The sequence below is a fragment of the Ursus americanus genome, chromosome 22 (genome assembly GCF_024610735.1).
Source record: "Ursus americanus isolate L20-20 chromosome 22, mUrsAme1.1.p, whole genome shotgun sequence".
Classification (NCBI taxonomy): domain Eukaryota; kingdom Metazoa; phylum Chordata; class Mammalia; order Carnivora; family Ursidae; genus Ursus; species Ursus americanus.
In genome coordinates this window covers 16,337,031-16,360,063 of record NC_142148.1, presented here as the reverse complement: position 1 = coordinate 16,360,063, position 23,033 = coordinate 16,337,031, and the positions used below count along the sequence as shown (strand labels likewise).

The 23,033-nt window shown below is 47.2% G+C and overlaps 1 protein-coding gene across 9 annotated transcripts in view; it reads left to right on the top strand.

Annotated features, from left to right (window-relative positions):
• Nucleotides 1-9,342: 9,342 nt before the first annotated feature.
• L3MBTL1 (L3MBTL histone methyl-lysine binding protein 1) overlaps nt 9,343-23,033 on the top strand; it is a 38,170-nt gene continuing 24,479 nt past the window's right edge. For 7 of the 9 annotated variants that reach the window (XM_045804648.2, XM_087853567.1, XM_087853569.1 and 4 more), the window contains exons 1-7: nt 9,343-9,389; nt 14,881-15,033; nt 15,190-15,416; nt 15,737-15,878; nt 16,123-16,276; nt 16,410-16,542; nt 17,177-17,261. In XM_045804648.2, the coding sequence (XP_045660604.2) occupies nt 14,898-15,033; nt 15,190-15,416; nt 15,737-15,878; nt 16,123-16,276; nt 16,410-16,542; nt 17,177-17,261 (877 nt within the window). In that variant the 5' untranslated portion in view covers nt 9,343-9,389; nt 14,881-14,897. Of the gene's footprint in view, nt 9,390-9,630; nt 15,034-15,189; nt 15,417-15,661; nt 15,879-16,122; nt 16,277-16,409; nt 16,543-17,176; nt 17,262-23,033 lie in introns of those variants that run through there. The other 2 variants (XM_045804649.2, XM_045804650.2) reach the window with 2 other exon arrangements.

The window sequence follows — 23,033 nt, the reverse complement described above, 5'->3', positions numbered from 1 at the left end:
ATGTTGGGTATAGAGGTGACTTAAAAATCTTTTTAAAAATAAAGGTTAGGGGTACCTCGGCCACTCAGTCGGTTAAGGGGCTACCTTCAGCTCAGGTCGTGATCCTAGGGTCCTGGGCTCAAGCCCCACGTTGGGCTCCCTGCTCAGCAGGGAGTCTGCTCCCTCTCACTCTGCCTGCCACTCCCCCTGCTTGTACGCATGTGCTCTCTTTCTCAAAACCTTCTTTAAAAAAATAAAAATAAAAGTTAATATGTGGAAGGCACTTAGAATAGTGCCATACATGATAAGTACTATCTGCTGCTGTGAAGAATTAAGCGTACTAAACCTTTTTTGTATTGTCCTGCTTTATTTTCACATTAAATTCACTTACCTGTTACCTTGTAGCAATCTGAACATTTTCCATAACAATTATTTCTCAGGAAAACTAAGAAGTTCAATCACCTTTTCCAAAGTCCTTAACCTAATTTCCTTAATTTAGACTTCAAGCACTCTAAACTTTGGCAGTTTACATTTAGGAAACATAACATTTTTATTATTTACCTTGTTTTCAGAAAGCATTTTCTGACTTAATCCAATTTCAGTGCTATGGTAGTTGAATGTTTTGTTCTTAAGTTTTGACTTAATTTTAATTACAAAAGTAATATGTACTTGGGAACATAAAGTTTTACAGCCCCCTGGCTGAGGTAGCTGCTGCTAACAGTATCTGTCTCTGCCTAGACTTTGGTCCTGAAACCTATTCCTTCCAACAAGCCGTTCTTACCATGAGTGGTGTTCCACAACTTGTTTTTACTTAAAACCTAGAGGTCTGCTATTTTAAATGGCTGACTAGTATACTCCTGAATGAATATGTATCAGTACACTTTTTCAGTACCAGCATTGTTTTATTGAAGTAATTAATCCCTTGGCTTGTGTGACAGGAATGAAAAATACTACTTTTAATAGTCAATATCAAACAATGAGAATATAGAGCGATTTTACATAGTTTAGTATCTATCAATTTACACGTTAAATTTGAACTTCTTTGAGCAATACCACGTCTTGAATAAGGTGGATCATTGTGTAACACCATGTATGCGTCTGTTAGCTAAAAGGGTGAGTTGATGGGATTGTGTAATTGATGATCTAGGTCCTGGATAGCTTGTTTAGATTTTCTTGGCTGTGTTACAGCTGCCCACAGGTAGACCCCTAGTATAGTACTTAATAAATAATTAGCTTTTTAAAAGTACTTATTTATTGTAGAGAGAGTGTGCAAGTGGGAGAGAGAAAATCCCCAAACAGACTCCCCACTGAGCGCAGAGCCCAACTTGGGGCTCTGTCCCAGAAGCCCGAGGTTATGACCTGAGCCAAAAGCAAGAGTCAGCCCCTTAACCAACTGAGCCATCCAGGTACCCCGGTGATTAACTTTTTATACTTGAAGAGAAAGGAATCGTGGTTCGTTCAAAAGTCGGAAGATAATTGTAAAAGGGTTAATATAGCAAATTCCACCTCTGACCCCTTGGAGGACACCAGGATTGCTAGTTTTTTGTGCGTCCTTCTGGAGATGCAAATCTAGAAAAATTGATACTTCCCAGATAGTTTCATCATAGTTCATTGGAATTTTACAAGGGCAAGTAACAGTAAGTCTTGCAGCTCAAACACTAGGAAACTGTTTGAATTAAATTCATATTTACTGTTAACACCCGTTTATTTATATCTATTTTCAATATCATTTCTAGGGAAGTCCTAGAATTGTGAAGATTTATAAACAGGCAGGATTTAAATCCTAGTTCAGTTCCTAACAGCCCTAAAACATTAAAAAAAAAAAAAGTGTGTGTCAGATAATTCCTAGTGAAAAGCACTCAAGAAATTAGATTATGGAAGGCTCAGAAAGTACAGAATGCATACACTTTCAAGTAATTATTTTGATAAATAGGAAAATCCTGTACAAAAAAACTATAACCTTTTTCTCATTCACTAATTATACTTTGTTTCATTTACTTTTTTTTTTTCTTGAATCATAGGAAAGTAGAGACATCTTGCTGTTTTATACCTAAAAACTATAACTACAGTGCCTACCAAAAATAGCATCAATGCAGTAGTGTCTACTCTCGTGGTCCATAGTTCTGTTTCATTAGTTGTCGTCCAATAGCCTTTACATTAGCCAGGATCCTTTGCCACATTTTGTTGTCCTGGCTCTTTGGTCTCTTCTAATCTGGACCAGGTCCTCTTGACCTTGTCATTTTTGAAGAGTAGAGGACAATTACCTTGTAGAATTTCCCTCAATTTGGGTTTGTCTGATGTCTTCTCATGATTGCATTTTTAACAGGAATATCACAAGAATGAGACTGTCCTCTGCATCATATGTACTCATTTTTAATAACCTATAAATCAGTACTTCTCTGAGTAGACAGTCTTACAAATAAGGTTAAAAAGAGTTTTTGTTTTTAGGGAGGGAGCCAATCATTTTCAAATTTGAGAGCTGCTGAAGGGAGAGCTTTGTTGGCATCAGGTAGTACTCCATTACCTCTGAAAGGAGAATGGTTCTAGCCTAGGGCCAAAAAAGGAGCAGGAGGCCACTTTAAATAGATGAGAGATTGAAAAGATGAAATAGAAATAAGCCACATCCTCATGTAGAAAACAGTACCCTCTGATATTGTTATGGGGGTAAATGCTGTTATCAAAGCACTTGGCAGAGTCACTCCTTAAAGATTAGCTGCTCCTATTAAAACATTCTATAAATAGTCAAACCCTAAAACTTTTCTAGCCAATTGAGGAAAAGGTAGGCAAAGCAGAGTTTCTGAATATGGTGCCCGAGTATTAGCGTTAAGTGGCCACTACTACTTTTTAGCTATTCGTAAACAGCCTTGAGTGTGCTGTTTAAATATATTGCTGTTCCTTTGATTTTAGAAGATTGCAGACACCAGCTAAGAGAATAGTGTGATGAACCTCCTGGATACTTAGCTTTAACAATATAGGTCTGTCTGCTTCCCTTCCAGATAATTTTGAAGGAAATCCTAGACATTCCCGCTGAAGGTAGTTCGCTGTATGCCTCTAAAAGATAAATCTTAAGTCTCCTCAGTTTCTTGTTCTTTGCAGTATATTTGTTGAAGGTCACTGTTGAGTAGTTTCTCAGTCTTGATTTTGCTGATTGCATTCTCATGGTATCATCTAGCATGTTCTAGACCGAAGAACAATGGTTCTCAAAGTGTTCGTGGAACCAGTAACATCGGCAACATTCTCTGGGAATTTGCAGTTTCTCAGGCTCCACCCTAGATCACTGAATCAGAAACTAAGTGGAGCCCAGCCATTGGTGGTGGTATAATAAGCCTTCCAAGTGATTCTGGTGCGTGCTCAAGTTTGAGACCTGTTATTCTAGAGGCTTTATCAGATTCTGGTGGGGTTTTGTCATTGGCAGGCATTGATGATTTTGCCTAGGTCCATTAAACCATGAACCCATGATCTGCAATACTTTTTTCAATCCATGGCAGTTCTCCTTAATTGGTGTCGCCTTGTTCTCTTTAGTCAGTGGACATCAACTCGGGTTGCCTCCTGAGTTCATTTGAAACAGCCTAATAATCTTATCAGTTTCCTTGCTTTCTGGTATGGTAGGATTTGCAGGCTCAACTTTCTAGTCCCAGACCTGGAAGCAGCCATTTCTCCAACGAGCCCTGGTTATCTTTATTTGGAAATGGTATTTGGCAAGCACAACCTGGGCCCCTGGGTGTTCATAGCTTCTAGTTGGATCTTTCTCAGGCCCCCCCAGATCAGACTACTTTCTGCTCTTATGAAGGTCCTCTCCTGCAGGCTAAATGTCCCCTCAGCTGTCTCAGTGCAGCAGTTTTAAAGTCCCTAACCATCTCTGTTGTTTCCCTGTATTCTGGTTGGTCAGGGTCCCTCTTAACAGTGGGGCCTGGTAGTAACAGACAGCACTCCAGATTTGCTTTAACCTGTTCAGAGCAGGGGTGCCTGGGTGGCTCAGTCGGTTAAGCATCTGCTTTGGGCTTGGGTCATAATCCTGGGGTCCTGGGATCGAGCCCTGCATTGGGCTTCTTGCTCAGCGGGGAGTCTACTTCTGCTTCTGCTCCTCCCCCTTGGCTTTCATGCATGTGCGTGCCCGCACACGCGCGCGCGCTCTCTCTCTCTCAAATGAATACAGTCTTTTTAAAAAATCATTTTCAAAAAAACTGCTCAGATCAGAATAAGTAGTATGTGGACACCCTGCCCTAATAGATGTTCAGCTGAATTCTGGGTCAGTTCTGGCAAAGGAGTGAGGAAACTTTAATAACCCTACAGAATCTCTTCCACTCCTTCAGAGGGTTTAAAGCAAATAATGTGTCCTCTTGCTCTGCGTAACAGGAATAGAGGGAGAAGGAAATTCAGAGCATAAATTTCAGTGTGTAAAGTACACAACAACATTAAAATTGGAATGAGCAAATAAGATCTTAAGTTACAGCTTTCGTCCGCCTTTGCTGTAGATGACATTCCCCTGCAGACCTGGTAGGAACTCCAGCATGGATAGCTGTGGCTGTGATTGTAATAAGCTGATCAGTGGAATACCCTGAGTCATAATGGTCCAAACTCACATTCAGTAAACACTTACTTAAAGGTCTTGCCAGATTCTTTTACATATCTACATATATTTCTGTATCTCCCCTCTTCATGAGCAGAGTACCTCCTGTCCCTTGATTTGGCCAGTGGAATTTTGGCATGCATGACATGTTTAGTAGACTAGATATTACCCTTCCCTTCCCCAAAGATGCCTACCTTCTAACCTTAACCTGTCAATATGTTACCTTAGGTGGTAAAAGGAACTTTGTAAATGTGACTAAGTTCTGGAAATGGGAAGATGATCCTGGATTATCCAAGTGGGCCCAGTGTAATTACAATAGGTAAAAAGATGAGAAAAAGTTGATGTGAAAACAAGCAGAGCTTGTTTCCCAGAGCTGGGAAGATGCTACACTGCCAGCCTTAGAGATGGAAGGGACGGGACCGCTGGGCCAGAAAACTAAATGCTCTGCAGCCTCTGGAGGGAGCACTGCCCTGCTCAGAGCCTGACCTGGTGAAGGTCCTCTCCAGGCTAAACGTCCCCTCAGCTCATTTTGGCCTTCTGATCTCCACAGCTGTAAGGTAATAAATTTTTATTTTAAGCCCCCAAATTTGTGGTAAATAGTAACTTTAGCTATAGGAAGCATACAGCATAACTGCAGGCTTAAGAAGCACTTGCACAAATGGGCGTGGTGTTTGGCATCTCGGTCATCACCGTGAGAATAATATCCCTTGGTCAGCCTGCTGGTAGGAGATGAGACAGGTGGGGCCAAGCTGTCTGTCAGTCTCAGCCACCTACAGCTTGAAACAGCGCAGCCTAAGTCCACCAACCCACAGACGTATGAAAAGGAAAACCTTTGGGGGTTATTTCATTTTGCCTAAACAGATACTTGACATTTGGCACTCCCACACCACCACCCCTCAATTCTCTGCCTATTCTGAGCCACAGGAAGCTGACCTCCATTGACTATCCACATCTCCTTTGCCCTCTGTTTTCAGATTAGGTTCAGTCATTAGGGAGCAGCAGTAGGATATGAGAAAGATTAAGATTGGAGTACTTCCAACAGCTCCCTCCCTGTAGAGTTTAGGCTGGTGGTGGTCTTCATTGGAAGGGCATAGTGTCTTCTATGCAGAGCCCTCTTGTTCCAAGTCCTAGTAACCACTGTCCCCTTTTCCTAGCCACTATGGTCTTTTGCTAACAATTGTGATTTTCTAACAACCTGCCCACACCTTTAAAAACAGACCCTTTATTAAATTCTCTTCAAATTCCAATAACGTATAAAAGATAACACTTGATGAAGTTGGCTTTTTTTCATTTGCTATCCAAAGCCAGGGAAGAGCTTCTTGAGTTAACAAGTACACCAAGGAACTTTATTCTTGCCTCTCAGTAGATAAGCTTTTCTGAGGGAGATACCCACCCACTCTGCCACCCCCTTATCTGGCTAACATTGTCCAAGTACGTGGCTTGTACCAGAAAGCCAGTGTGTTCCTTGAGTGGAAGAAGAAGGGAGATTGGAAGGTAAGTTCCTAGCAACCCCATTCCAAATAGCTGATTATGGGATATGAAGTGCTACGGACCGAATGTTTGTATCTCCCCAAAATTGATGCTGAAGCCTAATCCCCAATGCGATGGTATTTAGAGGTGGGGATTCTGGGAGGTAAATAGGTCATGAAGGTGGAGTGCTCCTGAGTGGAATTAGTTAGCACCCTTATAAAAGACCCCAGAAAGTTCCTTGCACCTTCTGCCATGTGAGGACACAGCAAGGAGATGGCTGTTTGTGAAGCCAGAAAGACTTCACTAGACAAAAAATCTGCAGCACCTCGATCCTGGATTTTCCAGCCTCCAGAACTGTGAGAAGTAAGTTTCTGTTCTTGTAAGCCACCTAGTCTAGTCTGGTGGTCTGCCCTAGCAGCCCAAGTGCACTAGGACATGAAGGCATCTGAAAAATGAAATCAGAAGATGGCCTGGAGCAGACAGAGCCCGAGCAAAGCAACATAATGTCTTGTACAGAGACTTCAGGTTCTTGGACCACCTTTCCTAAGTGGTATTTGTCCCCACTGACAAGCTAATTGTTTGGAAAGAAAGTCCTTGGTACTGGGAAATAAAACACCTTGAGACCCGATGAGACCCAATTAGGGCTTCTGACCTCCCAAACTACAAGGTAATAAATTTGTGCTTTTTTAAGCCACTGACTGTAATTTGTTCCACAATAGAAAATGAATATGCCTTGATTGAGTGATTCTTTTTTGTTGGGTACCTCAGTGTCCTAAGACGGGAATTCTATCAGTATGTTGAGAACAAGGTTCAGATATTTAGCAGGGTCAGGGTGAGGGAAATAGCTGAGGCTCTGGCCCTCACTGAAGCAAGCTCTAGAGCTTACAAACATAAGCTTCCATTCCCAAAGCCAAATAAAATTTTGTCAGTGTCTGAATTTCTGGATAACATAAACCCATGCCCTGGGGGGAGAGCAGGACCTGAAGCTGATCATATTTGGAAACTTGGGTCTCCCTTGCCTTTCCCACTGTGGACCCACAAATACATAGTCTGGGTATGGGAGGTGTCCAGTCTTTACACTGGTTTAAGTTCATACTCCCAGTACCACTTGGACTTAAGATCCCATCTCCTGCCATTAAGTGTGATGAAACCCAAGTCCCTAGCAGCCGGTCCCTGTCTCTAATCAATAACCACCTCCAGGGGAAGAGAGACACCAGGCCACCCCCACCCCAGTTGCTCTGTCTCTCTCTTGTTTCTGACCCCTGCTGGTTACCCTTTCAGCCATGAATTTACTCTTCTTCCTCCTTTGCTTGCTTCTTCCTTGTAATATTTTACCCAGGATTCTGGGGTGTTTGTGGCTAGAAAGGGCTCCCTATTAGTAAAGTCTGTCATGTTGGAACCAGTATTTTCACCCTGAACTTTATAAAGGGCACATCTTGATGATTTTCCTAAAATACATAGACTGCTTCAATGGTGAATTAAATTCTGTAGAAACAGGTGTAGGCTGCTTAACAGTTTTCCCAGTGCTTCTGTTAACATTTCAAACAAATTTGGGTCCACTCTTGGGTAGAAGGTTAACTTGGAGAAGACATTGGGGGCTACTGACTTGTAGAAGAGGGGTTTGTCACTTGAGGGAAGGACTGGACTTTGAACCCTTGCTCCTGAGGGCATACTGGAGCAGCAGAATAAATGCTGGCTGTGTGAGAAACAACCTTCCCCAAATCGCATCAACTTGAGGAGCTCTCCATCCCTGAAGGTACTCAAGCAAGAAAGACCACCGAAAGTATCAGGACCACCTGTTAAGATGGTTAATGGGCAGAACAATAATGCCTCAGCAACTCATGTTGGTTCCTACATTCTGCTAGCTCAGATTCCACTCGTCTGTCTGAATCACTGTCTGCAAGACGCATTTGTAATTGAGAAGCCATGTGTTTGTGTAGTTTCATCACTTTCTTGTAATCCGAATACCTAAAATAAACCTTTTGGAAAATCTAGAACAAGCAGTCTGGGTAGAGATGAGAGAAAAGGAGCGGATGGTTGTGTGTGTATCGGTGTGTATAAAGAGACCTCCATTGTTATGGCAACCAGCGTCCTCAACTGATGCAGATCTGTTCCAATAATATGAGATGTGATTAAAAATTGACATTGCAGCAAGGAAGAACACATGTAATGCGTTGGCGTGGCAACCAGAATGAAGTCTGCATAAATTTAAACCCAATGATCACAATTTGGGCAATTTGCCTGCTATTAATTAGGAATCCTTTTCTCATCTGGACTGGGTCAGAAGTCTGGAGGTCTGACCTATGGCCATGACCTTTGGCCAAATGGACCTCAATGTCCTTTTCTGTAAAATAAGGGATTAGGTTAAATCTTACCGTGTTGGAGAAGGGGCCCGTGCTATAGACTGTACCAAGTGTTTCCCTGTTTTCATCTGCATGCAGTATATTATTAGCAAATACTTATTGGGCACCCAGTCAGTGTCCAGCTGGGTTTAGCTAAGGATACAAAAATTGTCTCTCTTGAAGCTTGCAGTCTCTCCACCTCTTCAATAACAGATCTATGTGAAGCTACAGCTGTGATATGTGTAAAAAGAGGTGTTTTGTGCAATAAGAACCATCAACAGAGATGTGACTAGTTAGATCAAGGATATTGAAACACAGAGAAGCAGTGACTTGCTCAAGGTAACACCACAACGGGAACCATAGGCCAGGAAGTAGTGAGTCTTTACGAATGTTGAAATGGAGTACCAGGAGGATAAGGTGATGTCCTCCAGGTCACACCAGCAGCCATGGCAATAGGGTCATCTAAACGCAGGCGCCGCTGATGCCGCTCGCCCTTTATGCCTGGCAGGGTCGGAATTGGAACCCACGCCGCCCTGGGCCTCCTCTCCTCTGGTCGCAGGGCCCTTCACCCCTTCTGAGGCCGTTTTCGGATGCTCCTTGGCTCCCCTTCTCCGGGTTGGGGCGGGGAACTGCAGACGCGGTGGGAAGGCGTTGGACACCGCTGCAACCCAGCCGGGGTGCGTGCGGGAGCGCAACCGCGTCTTTTGTCACTGACCACTCAGGTGGGGCCCGGCGGGCTCGCTCTTCGGCTCTGCGGGCCCCGCGCCCCACTGCGCGCGGCGGGCCGTGACGCGGAGGGTGGGGGGCAGGATGAATCTCTAGCCGCCTCGCCCACGCAGCCGTCCGGTCGCGGGTGGAGAGGCCACTAGGCCGACGCTGCCGGGCCCGCGCCCCCTGATCCCGCTCGGCGCGCGCTCTGCGCCCCGCGTCCTGCAGGGAGGCGGGCCCGCCCCCTGTGCGCGCAGGCGCGCGCAGCGCGGGGCTCGGACGGCAGCTCGGCGCCGGGCAGCCACGGGCGGGCCTCGCAGGTAGGGAGCCCGCGGTGGGGGCTTGGCCCGGGGTGCGGGGCGCTGCCCGCCCTGCCGCCCGCCCTGCCGCCAGTGCCCGGTGCGCGGCCCCGACGTGGGGCTCGTGGCGAACGCCGCCGGCGGGGGGCGCGGGCCGGGGAGGAGAGCGGGGGAGCGGAGCGGAAGGGGTCCGGGCGGAGCGCTGCGGGGCGGGGGCCGGCGGCTGTGGGGCGGGGGGCAGCGACCGCGAGCGGGGAAGGCGGTGGCTCCGTTTTTAGCGAAATGCAGTCAATTAAGAGTTTTTCATTAATACGACGGAGGGTGTAGATGGCGGGCTTTGGGGTTTCTTAGGAAATGGGTCATTTGGCAAACTTTCTTTTTCCTACCATTGATTTCCGATTTTTATAACGGGAAATGGGATTATTATTTTTTTGCCATAAAGAAAAAGAATAAAAAGAATTCCGCCATTTTGGCGTCTTAAAAAGTAACCGTTGCGCGGAGCCGACGGGTCAGTGGCCGCCCCGCCCGCCGCCCTGTGTGCTGGTTCCCCGAGGGCCCACGGGTTGCGGTCCCGACCCCGAGCCGGCTTGCCCCCCTCCAGCGTCCCGGCCGCGCCTGCGGGGGGCAGGCCCCAAGTTTGTGGCGCTCAGCCTCGCTGAGGCTCTGAGTATGTGTTGCTCCCCACCCCCAACACCTAGAGCCAGGGCTTTTATTGAGCGTCTGTTGTATACGAGGCCTTGAAGGGCAAGCAGTTGGGAGGAACCTTAGTAGAGAGACGACGAGAAAATAAACAGGGACATACTCATTCAATAAATAGTTATTGAGCATATGCTATGTGCCAGTCACCGCTCTGGCCCCGGGGACCCAAATGGCTCTTTTAGGTCGGGTTCCCAGGAACCAGACTCCGAGAGGGAGATGCGAGCGCACATTTAGTTTACTGGTGTGCCCTTGGGAATATCACCTGTAGGACAGGAAAGACAGCAGGTGGTGGGCAGAAGTTGAATAGCCAATGTAGTCTCAGCAGAAGCCTCAGCCTGTCCCAGGGGAAGCTCTGGAGCCGACAGGGCCCTGCTGAGTTATCCCAAATTGAGACAAGGGGTGAGGCCTTTATTCCCCTTACCAGCTGGTCTAACAGGATGGCTGTTTCCAGGAGAGGGCCCTTGGGCGAGGCAGCTCCCCTGGCTGAGGGCAGTTCCCAGAGAAGCTGACAGATGAGGGCTGCCCCTGACAACCTTCAGGGCAGCCAGGAGCTCCCACTTTATCCCCTCCTCGCCTAGCCTCTGAGCAGCACAGCTGGGGGGCGGGGTGGGGGGTGGAATTCTAGCCCCTAAGGCAAGAATGGCTAAACCTTCTATGGATTTCCATACCATTGTTTCTTACACCGTTGACCGCTTTTGACTCCCAGCTCCGGGATTCATTCATTCAGTGAAGATTTGTTGAGTGCAGCCTCTCTGCCGGGCTTTTTGCACTTCAGCTGCTTTGTTCTGTCTCTGGGGGAGACAGACAAGTTAATGCATGGTTAAACTGTGGTGGAGTGGAGCACAGCCGAGGGGATGATTAACTTTGTTTGGGGGTGGATTCTGGGAAGGCTTCAAAGAAGAGGGGTCACTCAAGCTGGATCTTGGAGGATGATTGAGATTTTTCCAGACCTATGGGATGTGGAAAGGCACCAAGCAGAAGGAACAATGTGTGCAGAGGACACAGGAGTGGGGTTCTGAGGGTGTGATCAGGCCATAGGGGTAGGAGCGGATGGGTTCCCAGCACGTGGCTTGGGGCTGGGAGCCATTTCAGACCGGTTGTGCTGCTGTGTGTACCAAGTGAGACAATGTTTATGAAAATGCTGCGTGAGCTGCAAACACAAGGGGTGGCAGCAGGAGAGGAAGAGTGAATTCAGATCACAGAGAAAGCAGTTACAGGCCTCAGAAAAACTCATGGTCTAGCTGGGGAGGAAGAACTCAGAAGCAGTAGGTGCCTCGAGCCAGGAGCCACAAGAACATGTGATGGGTCCCAACACCACAGACGCCCTGGATCGTCTTTCCTCCTACACATTCGAGGGCTTTTCTTCTAGAACTATTCTTTTTCTCCCGCACTGTCCATTTTTATCCTCTCCATGGGCTCATTTTCATCAGATACAAACATGCTGTAACATCTCCTATTTAAAAACAAACCAGCAAAGACCCCACGCCCCTTCCTTGAGAACACATCACTCTCTAAACACCGTCCCCCAATTCCACGTGCTCTCCTTCACATCACAACTCCTTGAGAGAGTTGTCAGTCCCATTGTTTCCACTTCCCTTTCTCCCATTCTCCTATGAGGAGCAAACCGTGTTGTCAGTTTCCCCCACAAGAATGTCGAGTGTGTGGCGGAGGTTTTTGTCTGTTTTGTTCACTGACAAATCCTCATTGCCTAGAACAGTACCTGGCGCATACTAGGTGCTCGTAAATATTGAGCTAATCCATGATCTCTCACTAGAACCCACTCCGATCTGGTTTTTGTGTCCACAGCTCCTCGGAAGTGGCTCTTTCAGGGTTTCTAAGGACCTCCTTATTGCCCCGATGGTCAGCTCTCAGCCCTCACCTGACTTGATCTGTCAGTGGCATTTCACAGTGTTGAGGAGTCCCACTGTCCTGAAAACTTTCCTCCTGTGTCCTCCAGAACCTCAGACTCTTCTGGATTCCCTCTGAACTGAAGGCAGGCTCTTTTACCAGATCTTCCTCTTCCCAATCTATAAATCTTGGTGAGCTCCAAACCTCCTGCCTTTTTCTTTATACTCAGTTCTCTGGTCTTCAACCCAGCTATACGTGACAGCTTTCCAGTTTACATCTCCAACCCAACCTTATCCCTTATTTCTACAATATGTGCTTCATGAGAGCACTTTGTCTTGTTTGAGACTGTATTCCCAGAGCAAAGAATGGAGCTGACATTTAGTTGGCCCTCCAGTGTTTGCTGAAACAAGGGCAACAAACCTGAGCAGAAGGGCAGTCCCCTCAGCCACCCTTCCTGGACACCCCCGAAACATGTGAGAGGTTTCAAAACAGGAATGGACTTCTTCCAGGAGTAACCATGCTCACTCTTAGTGACTGCCAAGGTTTTGAATGAAAAGATTGACTCTATCTAAAAGAACTTAAAGTGGTACAAGTATATCAGCTGTGCAAAACAAAATAATTGAAATTCAGGGAATTCTATTTTATAATTTTAACAAAGGGAAACACACTTTGGTTTGAATGTTGCCTTCATTAATAAGGTTGTATATCTAGCCTTCACCTACCTGGTTATATAATATAGAGGATAGACTCTCTGTTTTAGGGAGGAAAAGCTGGAAAATAAACATAGTGCCCAAGAACAGCAGGTGGGAGGGGAGTGGGAGAGACAGCAACCCCTCCAAGCTGACTTTGCTAGCAAGTAGCTTCCATGTTATCGGCCAGAAGCTACCAAGCTCCCTGGAATTTCTGTTAAAAGGGAGTGGATTAGTGTTTGTTGAAGGCCTGCTGCTACCAAGACTTTACACATTTTGGCATGTGATCTTCACCAGAACCCTTTGAGGTAGATATTACTGCATTCATTTTACACACAAGGAAACTGAGGCTCACGTCAGGTAAACTACTTACTCAGAGTCATGGGTGTTAAGTGCTGGAGCTGAGATTCACATGTGTTATGTCTATCTGGAGCCGAGGCCATGTTTTCCTTTAACTTGTATGCCAGAAGCCATTGTCAAGGACTGCCAACACCTTAAAGTAACCAGGTATCAATCACACATTCAGAGCTTTTTATTAACAAGTTGAAGTTAGTGAAATCCAACACGTATTTATGTAGCACCTACTATGTGCAGGCAGAATTCCAGCGGCTGGCTACATAGCAGTGAACAAGACAGACACAAGTCTGCCTTTGTGGAACTTATATTTCTATGGGGATGACCGATCACACACAAATAAGTAAATGAAGATCACTGTCGATTATAATGAAGGATGCAAAGGAAATAAACACAGTCATGGGATGAGCAGTACCAGCGTGGGTAAGGGGTATGCTGCTTAAACTGAATGGCCAGGAAAGACCTCTTCTGAGGAGGTGACCACCGAGCCGAGGCCTGGAGGATGGGAAACAGGCAGTCAAGCAGAGAGCTTGGGGAGGAGCATTCTAAGCAGAGGGGAAAACAAGGATCAAGGGCTCTGAGGTGCGAGTGTTTGTTAATGAGGAGAAGGAAACCAGTATTTGTTGGGGGTGGAAAACAGGGGAAGAGTGGTGGAGAATGAGATCAGAGAGGAAGACAGGGTTCAGATTCTATAGGGTGAAGCACTTTGATTTTATTCTAAGGGCAATGGAGAGCCGTGGAAAAATTTTAGGTAGGGAAATTAGGTGATGTCGCTTAACATTTTTAAAGCTTTCTCTTACCGGAGAATAGGCTGTAGGGGGCAAGAGAGGAAGAAAGGAGATGAGGTAGGAGGCAGTTTCTGAAGTCCAAGGAGAGCTGATGGCAGCCAGGAGATGGAGAGAAGTCAGACTCTGAGATGTGTTTTGCTGGTAGAGCCGACAGGCCAATTATAATATGTGTAAAGTTTTACTGTCCAACTATGGCCACTGTGACTGTTTAAATTTAATTTAAATTAAGATTAAAAAAATTCAGTTCTTCATGCACACTAGCCACATTTCAGGTGCTCAGTAACCACATGTGGCAAGGGGCTACTGTGTTGGACAATGTAGGCATAAGACATATGCAGAAAATTCACAGAAAATTCTACTGGACAGTGCTGGTAAGGCACTAGAACAGCAGCCAATATGTTTTAGGAGTTAAATAAATGATAGATATTAAGTATAGTTGTTATGTCATTAGGTCTTTTTTCCCCCATATATTTACTTGCTCAACCACCTCTTTATTAAATACCTTTTTTGCCCTTGCTTTATTATATAGCAAAGTCATGCACTGCCTGGGTTCTCAAACAACACCTCTTTGCTCTTCACATGTATGCATTTGTTCAACAGATGTTATAGTGCTCACCCTGTGCTTGGGGTTGGAAGGGTTGTGGGCAGGGGCATAAAATAATGTGACTGGGAAAGATCACCTCCCAGGAAAATGGACCTTACGAGTGAGAGCAAACCTGGTACTTAAGAGCTCTAAATCCCCACAGGAAGAAGAGATTGATTCTAGTGGGGTTAGAGGTAGGGGTTAAGAAGAGGGGAGTTAGGACTTAGCCTGGGCTCTGTCATGGACAGCCGGCCAGACAGAACCTTGGCCTGAGACCTACTCCCCAGAGTCAGTTCTGTACCTGTATCTCACAGTTTACAAAGCACCACCACTCATGCCCATCTTCCAGAGTCTGGGGGAGATGCAGGGCCCGGCCTCACCTGGATGACCTGGTTAGAGCCAGGAGCCAGACTTAATGGTGGTCTCCTAAGACACCCTGCTCTCCTCAAGGCTGAGGCTTTTCTAGGCAGGTTGCCAGCCTGAGGGTGACCAGCTCCTCCTCAAAGAAGCCTCCTCCCTCCCTGATCGCCCTGGGGGTCGGTCGTGTTCAGCTTGTAGGCCTACCAGGATGGAGGGGAATACCGAAATGGAGATGCTGAGGACACTGAAGGGGCCCTCCACAGGAGAGGTCAACGTGCACCTGGTGGCCAGAGACAGCCCAGGTTCCAGCTCTCACCTGCCGGCTACTGCCTTCATCATCCCAGGTGGGCCAAGCTAGGGGCCTGGGGGGAGGAGCATTCCCATACCTGCCTATGCAGGTGTGGTCCCGGGAAGGACATACTTTCACCTGCCTACACACATGCATGGGGCAGGACCACCGGGCTCACCTGTGTGATGTCTGTCTGTGTATTTGTTCGTAGCCGGCTCGGCCACCCTCGCCCTGCCCAGCAGTGCCCTGGATGTTTCCTGTTTTCCGCGGGAGCCGATCCATGTGGCCGCTCAGGAGCGAGTGGCCGGCAGCGTACCTGTCACGGCCACCGTTCTGCCGCAATTAAGCGCGGGACCTGCGGCCAGCTCCAGCGCCACCACAGTGCGGCTCCTGGAGTGGACCGAGGCCGCCGCCCCGCCTTCTGGGAGCGGCCTGCGGGTCAGTGTCTGTGGGGATTGGCGGGAGCCCGGAGAGCCGCACCTGTGGGGCGGGGCCAGCAGGCAGGAGGCGGGGCCCGGGGCGAAGGAGGGGGAAGGGGGCCGCGATGGAGGGTTCTGGGGTGCTGCTTTGAGTGAGGGACTCTAGGGGCATGGCTTGGGTGGAGGTGCCCGGAGTCTGGCAGGCTGTTGGGGGCGTGGCTTGGAGCGAGGCACCGGGAGCCGAGCCTTGCGGAGTAAGGCGGTGGGAGGGGACTCTGCCGTTTGGAGGCGGGTCGAGGGGGTACGGGAGTCCGGTCCTCAGACCCTTCCACACTCCAGTTCCGGATAAGCGAGTACGCGCCGCTGAACATGGTAGGAGGGGAGCAGCCCCCGAGCCCCGAGCTGCGGCCGGAAGGTGTGGCTGAATATGAAGATGGCGAGGCCCCGGCGGGAGGTGGCGATGCGGGCACCCAACAGCCGGGTAGGACCCCCCAGTCCCCAGGCTGGGGCTCTGCCCGAGCTCCCTCAGCGTCTTCATGGGCGGGGTGGAGGATGGGGTGGAGGGCCTGGATTCTGTGGGTACGCCCAGGGGTTGGTCCTGAGGTGGAGAAGACTGTGGGGAGCCTGTCCAGGGGAGTCTGAGGGGGGGCGTGGGTTCCGAAGTGGGCAGAGCCTGAGTGTGGCGGTGATGGATGGGAGGCCTGAGGCCGCTTTGGCCCCCACAGCGGACCTCCCCCAGGATCCTCCAGAAAAGCCCCCCCAGGATCCCCCAGAGGATGATGGCACCTGTCAGTGCCAGAAGTGTGGACCTCAGCAAAGCGCGGGTCCAAATCCTGCTAGTTCCTCCAATGATGACTGCCCGCAACTGTTCCAAGAGCGGTAAGGGGGAGGGGATTGCAACCCTACTTGCTCTGCCTTGGGGCCCTCATTCCCCATTTCTGCTCAGGGCTTAGGAGAGGGACTGGGTGGTGCAGGGTGGATGGTTCTTTCTCTTAGGCCATCTGTCCCTCAGGTCAGTCATAGTGGAGAACTCCTCAGGCCAGAACTCCTGCACCAGCGCTTCTGAGCTTCTCAAACCCATGAAGAAGAGGAAGCGCAGGGAATACCACAGCCCATCAGAGGAGGAGTCAGAGCCTGAGGCCTTGGTAGGAAGAGGGCAGTTGCGGGGAGGGGGGGGGAGGCGAGAGGCTACATGGCAATTCCCACTGTCCTCTTCGTTAACTCAGGCTGTGGGGCCAGGCCAGAGAAGACACATGATGACTCCCTCATCCTATTTTGGGGTCCCATTTTGACTCAGGTCCTGTACTGGGTTAGAGGAAAATGATTAAATCACCCTCCGGTTTTCCGGAGCTCCCATCTCAGTCTAGTGTCAGGGCTAAGTCACATTCACATAAAGCAGCACCCAAGCAGATGTGTAGGCAGATGGAAAGCTCCATCGCTGGAGCCCCGTCACGAGGCCAGAGGCAGAGAAGGTTGCAGAGAAGCTGGAAGGGACAGAGCATGAAAGTTCCAGCGGGCAAGTAAAATCAACACACAGCAGGCCTGAGGAATGAGGAAGATTGTAGTCAGACTGTGTCATAGGGGCTGTACGCTCATGTGAGTTTGTGTCCACCTGGTGGGGGTTGCCCGCTGCGGCTATGTTCCTGCCGATAGCCTAAAAGAAATTTCGCTTGCGTGGGGCAGAATACCATGTGACCAGAGAGACAGGCAGGAACCTGGAATAGAGTCTGGGGCTTCACCCCAATCCATGAGGACAGGAATCAGGCTTCTCTTCCACAGGAGAAGCAAGAAGAAGGAAAGGATCCAGAGGGACAACCCACCGCTAGCACCCCAGAAAGTGAGGAGTGGAGCACCAGCCAGCCTGGTATGGTGGCCTCTCTGTGTGCCTGTCTGTGGCTATGTTGATGTGATGTGTGTACACACCTTTGCTGGTGTGAGGCTGGGAGTATGGGTTACGCACGTGATGGTGTGTTGTACATACATAAATGAGTATAAATTAGTGTGTGTGTGAGGGAGAGAGAGAGAGAAAATGAGAGACAATGTTTCTGGTTTATGTATTAGTATATGTGTATTTGGGGAGTGATTATATCATGTGTTTGTTTATCCTCTATTACCCAGTGGTGAATAGGCCTCACCAGCCCAGCTCAGAATCCAAAGACTTAAACAGCTTTTAATGGCATCACAGGGCATTGCTTCCCTTTGGTGGTGTGAGCAAGTTTGTGCTGGCCATTGGTCTGACCTTGCTGTTTGAGCCCCCCTTCTGGCCTTTTGGTTTAAAAAAAAAAAAAATGATAACAGTCAGCTCTGGCCCTCAGGCCTTCTCCATTCCCGTGTGACAACAGTCAACTAGAGCTGAGTAACATTTATCACACTTGCAGTCACCTAGGTACCACTGTATAGCAGCTTGTTGAATGTCTGTCTTCCTCCCTCAGAACCAAATTCATTGTATTCATCATAGTATCCCTGGTGCTTAGCTCAGCGACTGGTGTTGAGTAGACTCTCCATCCGTGTTTGCTCGTACACGAACGCATGGGTTGTGTGCGGTGATTCCTCTCGGACCACAGCTCTGTTGCATGAGCTGTCATCTTTCTTGTCTCAGAGAGAGCCAGAGGGTGAGGAGAGTTCTCAGGACGTTCTGCCTTTATGGATCTGGTGCGGCCAGAGGAACCCCGTCTGTGTCCTGGGCTCCGAACTCCTATGCCTATTCAAATTCCTATTCAAAATTCTGCCCATCACAACCAAACCAGATTTTCACTGCTGTCTCTCACCCAAGGCTCTCACATCAGAAGCCGAAAGCGTAGCTCTCATTGGTTTATGGCCTCTTAAATCCTTTGTAGAGGAAGGAGGCAGTGTCCAACCACCTAAGACAGTGGCTCAACTGCTGTGTCTTACTTAGGGAAATAGATTCATGAATCAGTGTTCTTTTAGCTGGGTCCTGTGGACCAGTACAGGGTTATCTTTTGATTCATATACCTCTTGCCATCACAATGGTAAACATTGGCATGGCATTGGTTTCTGGATATTTTCCTCCTTGTGTCTTTTTTTCCTTTTTTCAAGGGAAGATACTCTATCAGTTGGCAGAAGTTTGCATTTATGGCTAAATTTTTTCCCGCTTCTTTTAGGGGTCTTTTGGCAGAAGAATCTGGCATGAGGGGTGGGCGTGGCAGGGTTGCTTGAGTGTCCTGTGTGTGGAGAATCCGTGCTATGTCTACACTCTGCTTGGCGGTTGGATGGCCAGCTACTGGGTTCATGTTGTACAGGCCTGACGTGTCTAGTCCTGACAGAATGTTCCAGTAGTTCACAAGTTAGAGCCATGTAACTCAAGTAATTTCTCAGGCTCTCTCTCTCTCTCTCATGTATCCACTTTATTTTTTCAATGGCCACTTCATGTGAGGAATCTTTCCTAACACACTGTGGTAAAAGTCTTCACAATGTATGTAGTCATTAATAGCTATTCCGATATTCTCGTGTCTACCTCTCATTCTGCCCACATCCAGACCAGGCATCTGTGGTGGCGTTCTTCAGGGTCAACTTGTTACAGCCTTTTCAGTTTCAGAACAGTCCTCCAAGCATCCTCGCATCCTTTTCTGTCTCCCTATAGTTACCTTAGACGTATGTTTTTGCCCATTCTTTTTTTTTTTAGAGAGTTATTTATGTATTTATTTATTTATTTTAGAGAGGGGAGGGGCAGAGGGAGAGGGCAAGAGAGAATCTCAGGCAGACTCCCTGCTGAGCACGGAGCCCAGTGCAAGGCTCGATCTCATGACCCAAGATCATGACCTGAGCTGAAGTCAAGAACTGGACGCTTAACTGACTGAGCTACCCAGGCGCCCCACGTTTTTACCCTTTCTTAATTGAGTTGTTTGTCTTCTTACTATTAATTCTTTATATATTCTGCATGTAAGTCCTTTATCAGATGTATGTGTTACAGATATTTTCTCCCAGTCTGTGGCTTGCCTTTTCCTTTCTAAATGATGTTTTTTGAGGAGCAGAATGTTTTCATTTTGATGATGTCCACTTTGTCCGTTTTTTGCAGCTAGCGCTTCATACGTATTTTTACAAAGTAGTGTTTAACAGCTTTATTGAGATGGAATTCACATACCATGTAATTCACCCATTGAACTTGTACAATTCAGTGGTTTTCAGTGTATTCACGGAGTTGTGCAGCCATCACCGCAATCAATTTTAAAGCATTTTCATCATTCCAGAAAGAAGCCTTGTACCCATGAGCTGTCATTCCCCCCAAACCACCCATCCTCCTGTCATCCCAGGCAGCCCTTCTGTGGATGGATTTGCCTATTCTGGACATTTCACATAAATGGGATCATATAATACATGGCCCTGTGTGACTGGCTTCTCTCACTTAGCACAGCGTTTTAAAGATTTATGCACATTGTAGCGTGCATCAGGACCTCATTCCTTTTTACTGCTGAATGATAGTCCATTGTATGGATATACCACACTTTATTTATCAATCGATGGGTATTTGGGTTGCTTCCACTTCGGGACTGTCATGAATAGTGCTAATATGAATATCTGCGTACAAGTTTTTGTGTGAATATGTTTTCATTTTTCTTGGGTATATACCCAGGAGTGAATTGCTGGATCATATGGTAACTCTATGTTCAGCCTTTTAAGGAACTGCCAGGCTGTTTTCCTAAGTGACTATACCATTTTCTCTTCCCCCCAGAAGTGTATGAGGCTTCCAGTTTATTCACATCCTCATCAGTGGTTGCTATTATTATATTTTATTATAATGCTTAGTGCTTGCTATTATATTTTTTATTATAGCCATCCTGGTGGGTGTGAAGTGGTAGCTCATTGTGGTTTTGAGTTGCATTTCCCTGATGGCTAATGATGGTGAGCATCTTTTTCATGTGCTTATTGGCCATTTTTATATTTTCTTTGGAGAAATATTTATTTAGTACCATGCCATTTTTTTTTTTTATTTGACAGAGAGAGACAGCCAGAGAGAGAGGGAACACAAGCAGGGGGAGTGGGAGAGGAAGAAGCAGGCTCCCAGCGGAGGAGTCTGATGCGGGGCTCGATCCCGTAACACTGGGATCATGCCCTGAGCCGAAGGCAGACGCCTAACGACTGAGCCACTCAGGTGCCCCCATGCCATTTTTTAATTACATATGAGAAACACATTTTATATTGAAATTTGAGGAGTGCCATACAGAGTTGGGGAACAAGTTGAGAATATGAGCGTGTGATTCAGTACAAGACATTAATCAGTATGACTCTTAGAGCAACGCCTTCTTAAATGAGGTCCCTTTTCTAAATTTATATGCAGAATTCTGTGAATTGTTTATTTTTCTGGGGAGATTGGTCCATGGCTTTCATTTGATTTTCGAAAAGGTCCATTTATACTTACTAAAAACTGAAGGCCAGGTGAAGAGTAGACCACAGCATTATGGAGCCCAGCCTCTTCAGTTTGGTGTTCCCAGTGAAAAGTCTGGCTAGAACCACTAATTTGCAAATTATCTCTACTTAAACAACTCAAGCAATGCTAAAGAAGGGTCCTAAGAGAGTGAGCAGAAAGAGAGAAAATGGGAGGGAATTACTGTATTTCCAGGGATCCACCATTGAGGAGCAGGGTTGGGGTGGGAGACAGAAGAACCACTGATGGCAAGAGAAGAGAGGGAGATACAGCTAAGAGAATGCAGCAAGAGGGAAATGCTCATATGGAAAGGGGGTTGGTAACACGTGGATATCAAGAGAGTTGAGGAATCAGAAGAAGTCATTGGACTGTGGCCTTGGTGACTCGAGAACAACCTCACTAGTGCGCAGAGGCAGGCACAAGACTGGGTGATTCAGAAGGAAATGTGTCAGAAGGATGTAAAGTTGTTCATAATACCCCCCTTATCTTTTAATGTTTGCAGGATATGTGGTGATATCCCTTTTTTTTCCCAGCTTTATTGAGATATAATAGTTCAGACTAAACAAAACACAATACCAGCCCTTAGAGAGCTCACAGTCCGATGTCAGGGAGAGATTTATGAACAGGTAGTTACTATGCAATGGTAGAGTAAGTATTGTGCTTGAGATATGTAGGTACAAAGGACTGTCATGGAACAAACTGCCTCATGTAGTCAAGGAAGGCTTCATGGGGTAGGTGGGGTGATGTTCCATCCGTGTGTCCATACATCCATGTATCCAAGCATCCATGCATCCAAGCATCCATGCATCCAAGCATCCATATCCATGCAACCATGCATCCATACATCCAAGCATCCATGCATCCAAGCATCCATGCATCCATACATCCAAGCATCCACGCATCCAAGCATCCATACATCCATGCATCCAAGCATCCATACACCCATGAATCCATACATCCAAGCATCCATATATCCATGCATCCATGCACCCAAGCATCCATACATCCAAGCATCCATGCATCTAAGCATCCATACATCCAAGCATCCATACACCCATGAATCCATACATTCAAGCATCCACGCATCCAAGCATCCACGCATCCAAGCATCCACGCATCCAAGCATCCACGCATCCAAGCATCCATATCCATGCAACCATGCATCCATACATCCAAGCATCCATACATCCAAGCATCCATGCATCCATACATCCAAGCATCCACACATCCAAGCATCCATACATCCAAGCATCCACGCATCCAAGCATCCATACATCCATGCATCCAAGCATCCATACACCCATGAATCCATACATCCAAGCATCCATATATCCAAGCATCCATACATCCATACATCCAAGCATCCATGCATCTAAGCATCCATACATCCATGCATCCATGCATCTAAGCATCCATGCATTCAAGCATCCAAGTATCCAAGCATCCAAGCATCCATGCATCCCTACATTCATACATCCCTACATTCATGCATCCAAGTATCCATGCATCCATATATCCATGCATCCACATACATTCAATCATCCACACATCCATATATGCATATATCCATCCTCCTAGTCATTCATTTAACAAACATTTGGTGATCGTCTTTCTGTGTGAAACCCTGTGCTAGGTGCCAGAGCTATGGCTGGGTCTTGAAGGATGAGAAGAAGACAGGAGGATGGGACAGGGTGGGGGCAGGATCTGTGAGGCAGAGGGATTAGGATGCGCACACACACAGAACACACAGGGGTGTGGAAATGCAGGATCAGGCCAGCTCATGAAGAGCTCTGTACGCTGCAGAAAGATGTTTGGATTTTTGTATTTTTTGGTTTTAAGTCAGAAGCTATCGTGGACTTTAAAGCAAAGAAATAAACCAGTTTTATTTTAGAACTATTCTGGTGATAGACTGAATCTCAGGCAGAGAGATCAGTCCAGAGACTCTGGGAATCAGGGTCAAACCGAGACGAACGGTGAGCATGGAGAGGTGGGGGTAGATTTGAGAGCTAGCTAGGAGCTGGAGTTGGCAGGTCTCAGGGACTGAAGGAGCCTGGGGGAGAAAAAAGAGACCTAGAGGATCCGTCCCAAGTTCCTGGCTTATGTGGCTGGTTGAATGGATGCTGGTGCCACAGACTGAAATAGACTGTACAGAGAAGGCCACAAGCTTTGGCAGAGCAGTTATGAGTTTGGTTTTGGACAGCCCGAGCTAGCTGAAGAAAATGCTAGCCAAGAGCATCTAGTCTAAGGAAGCAG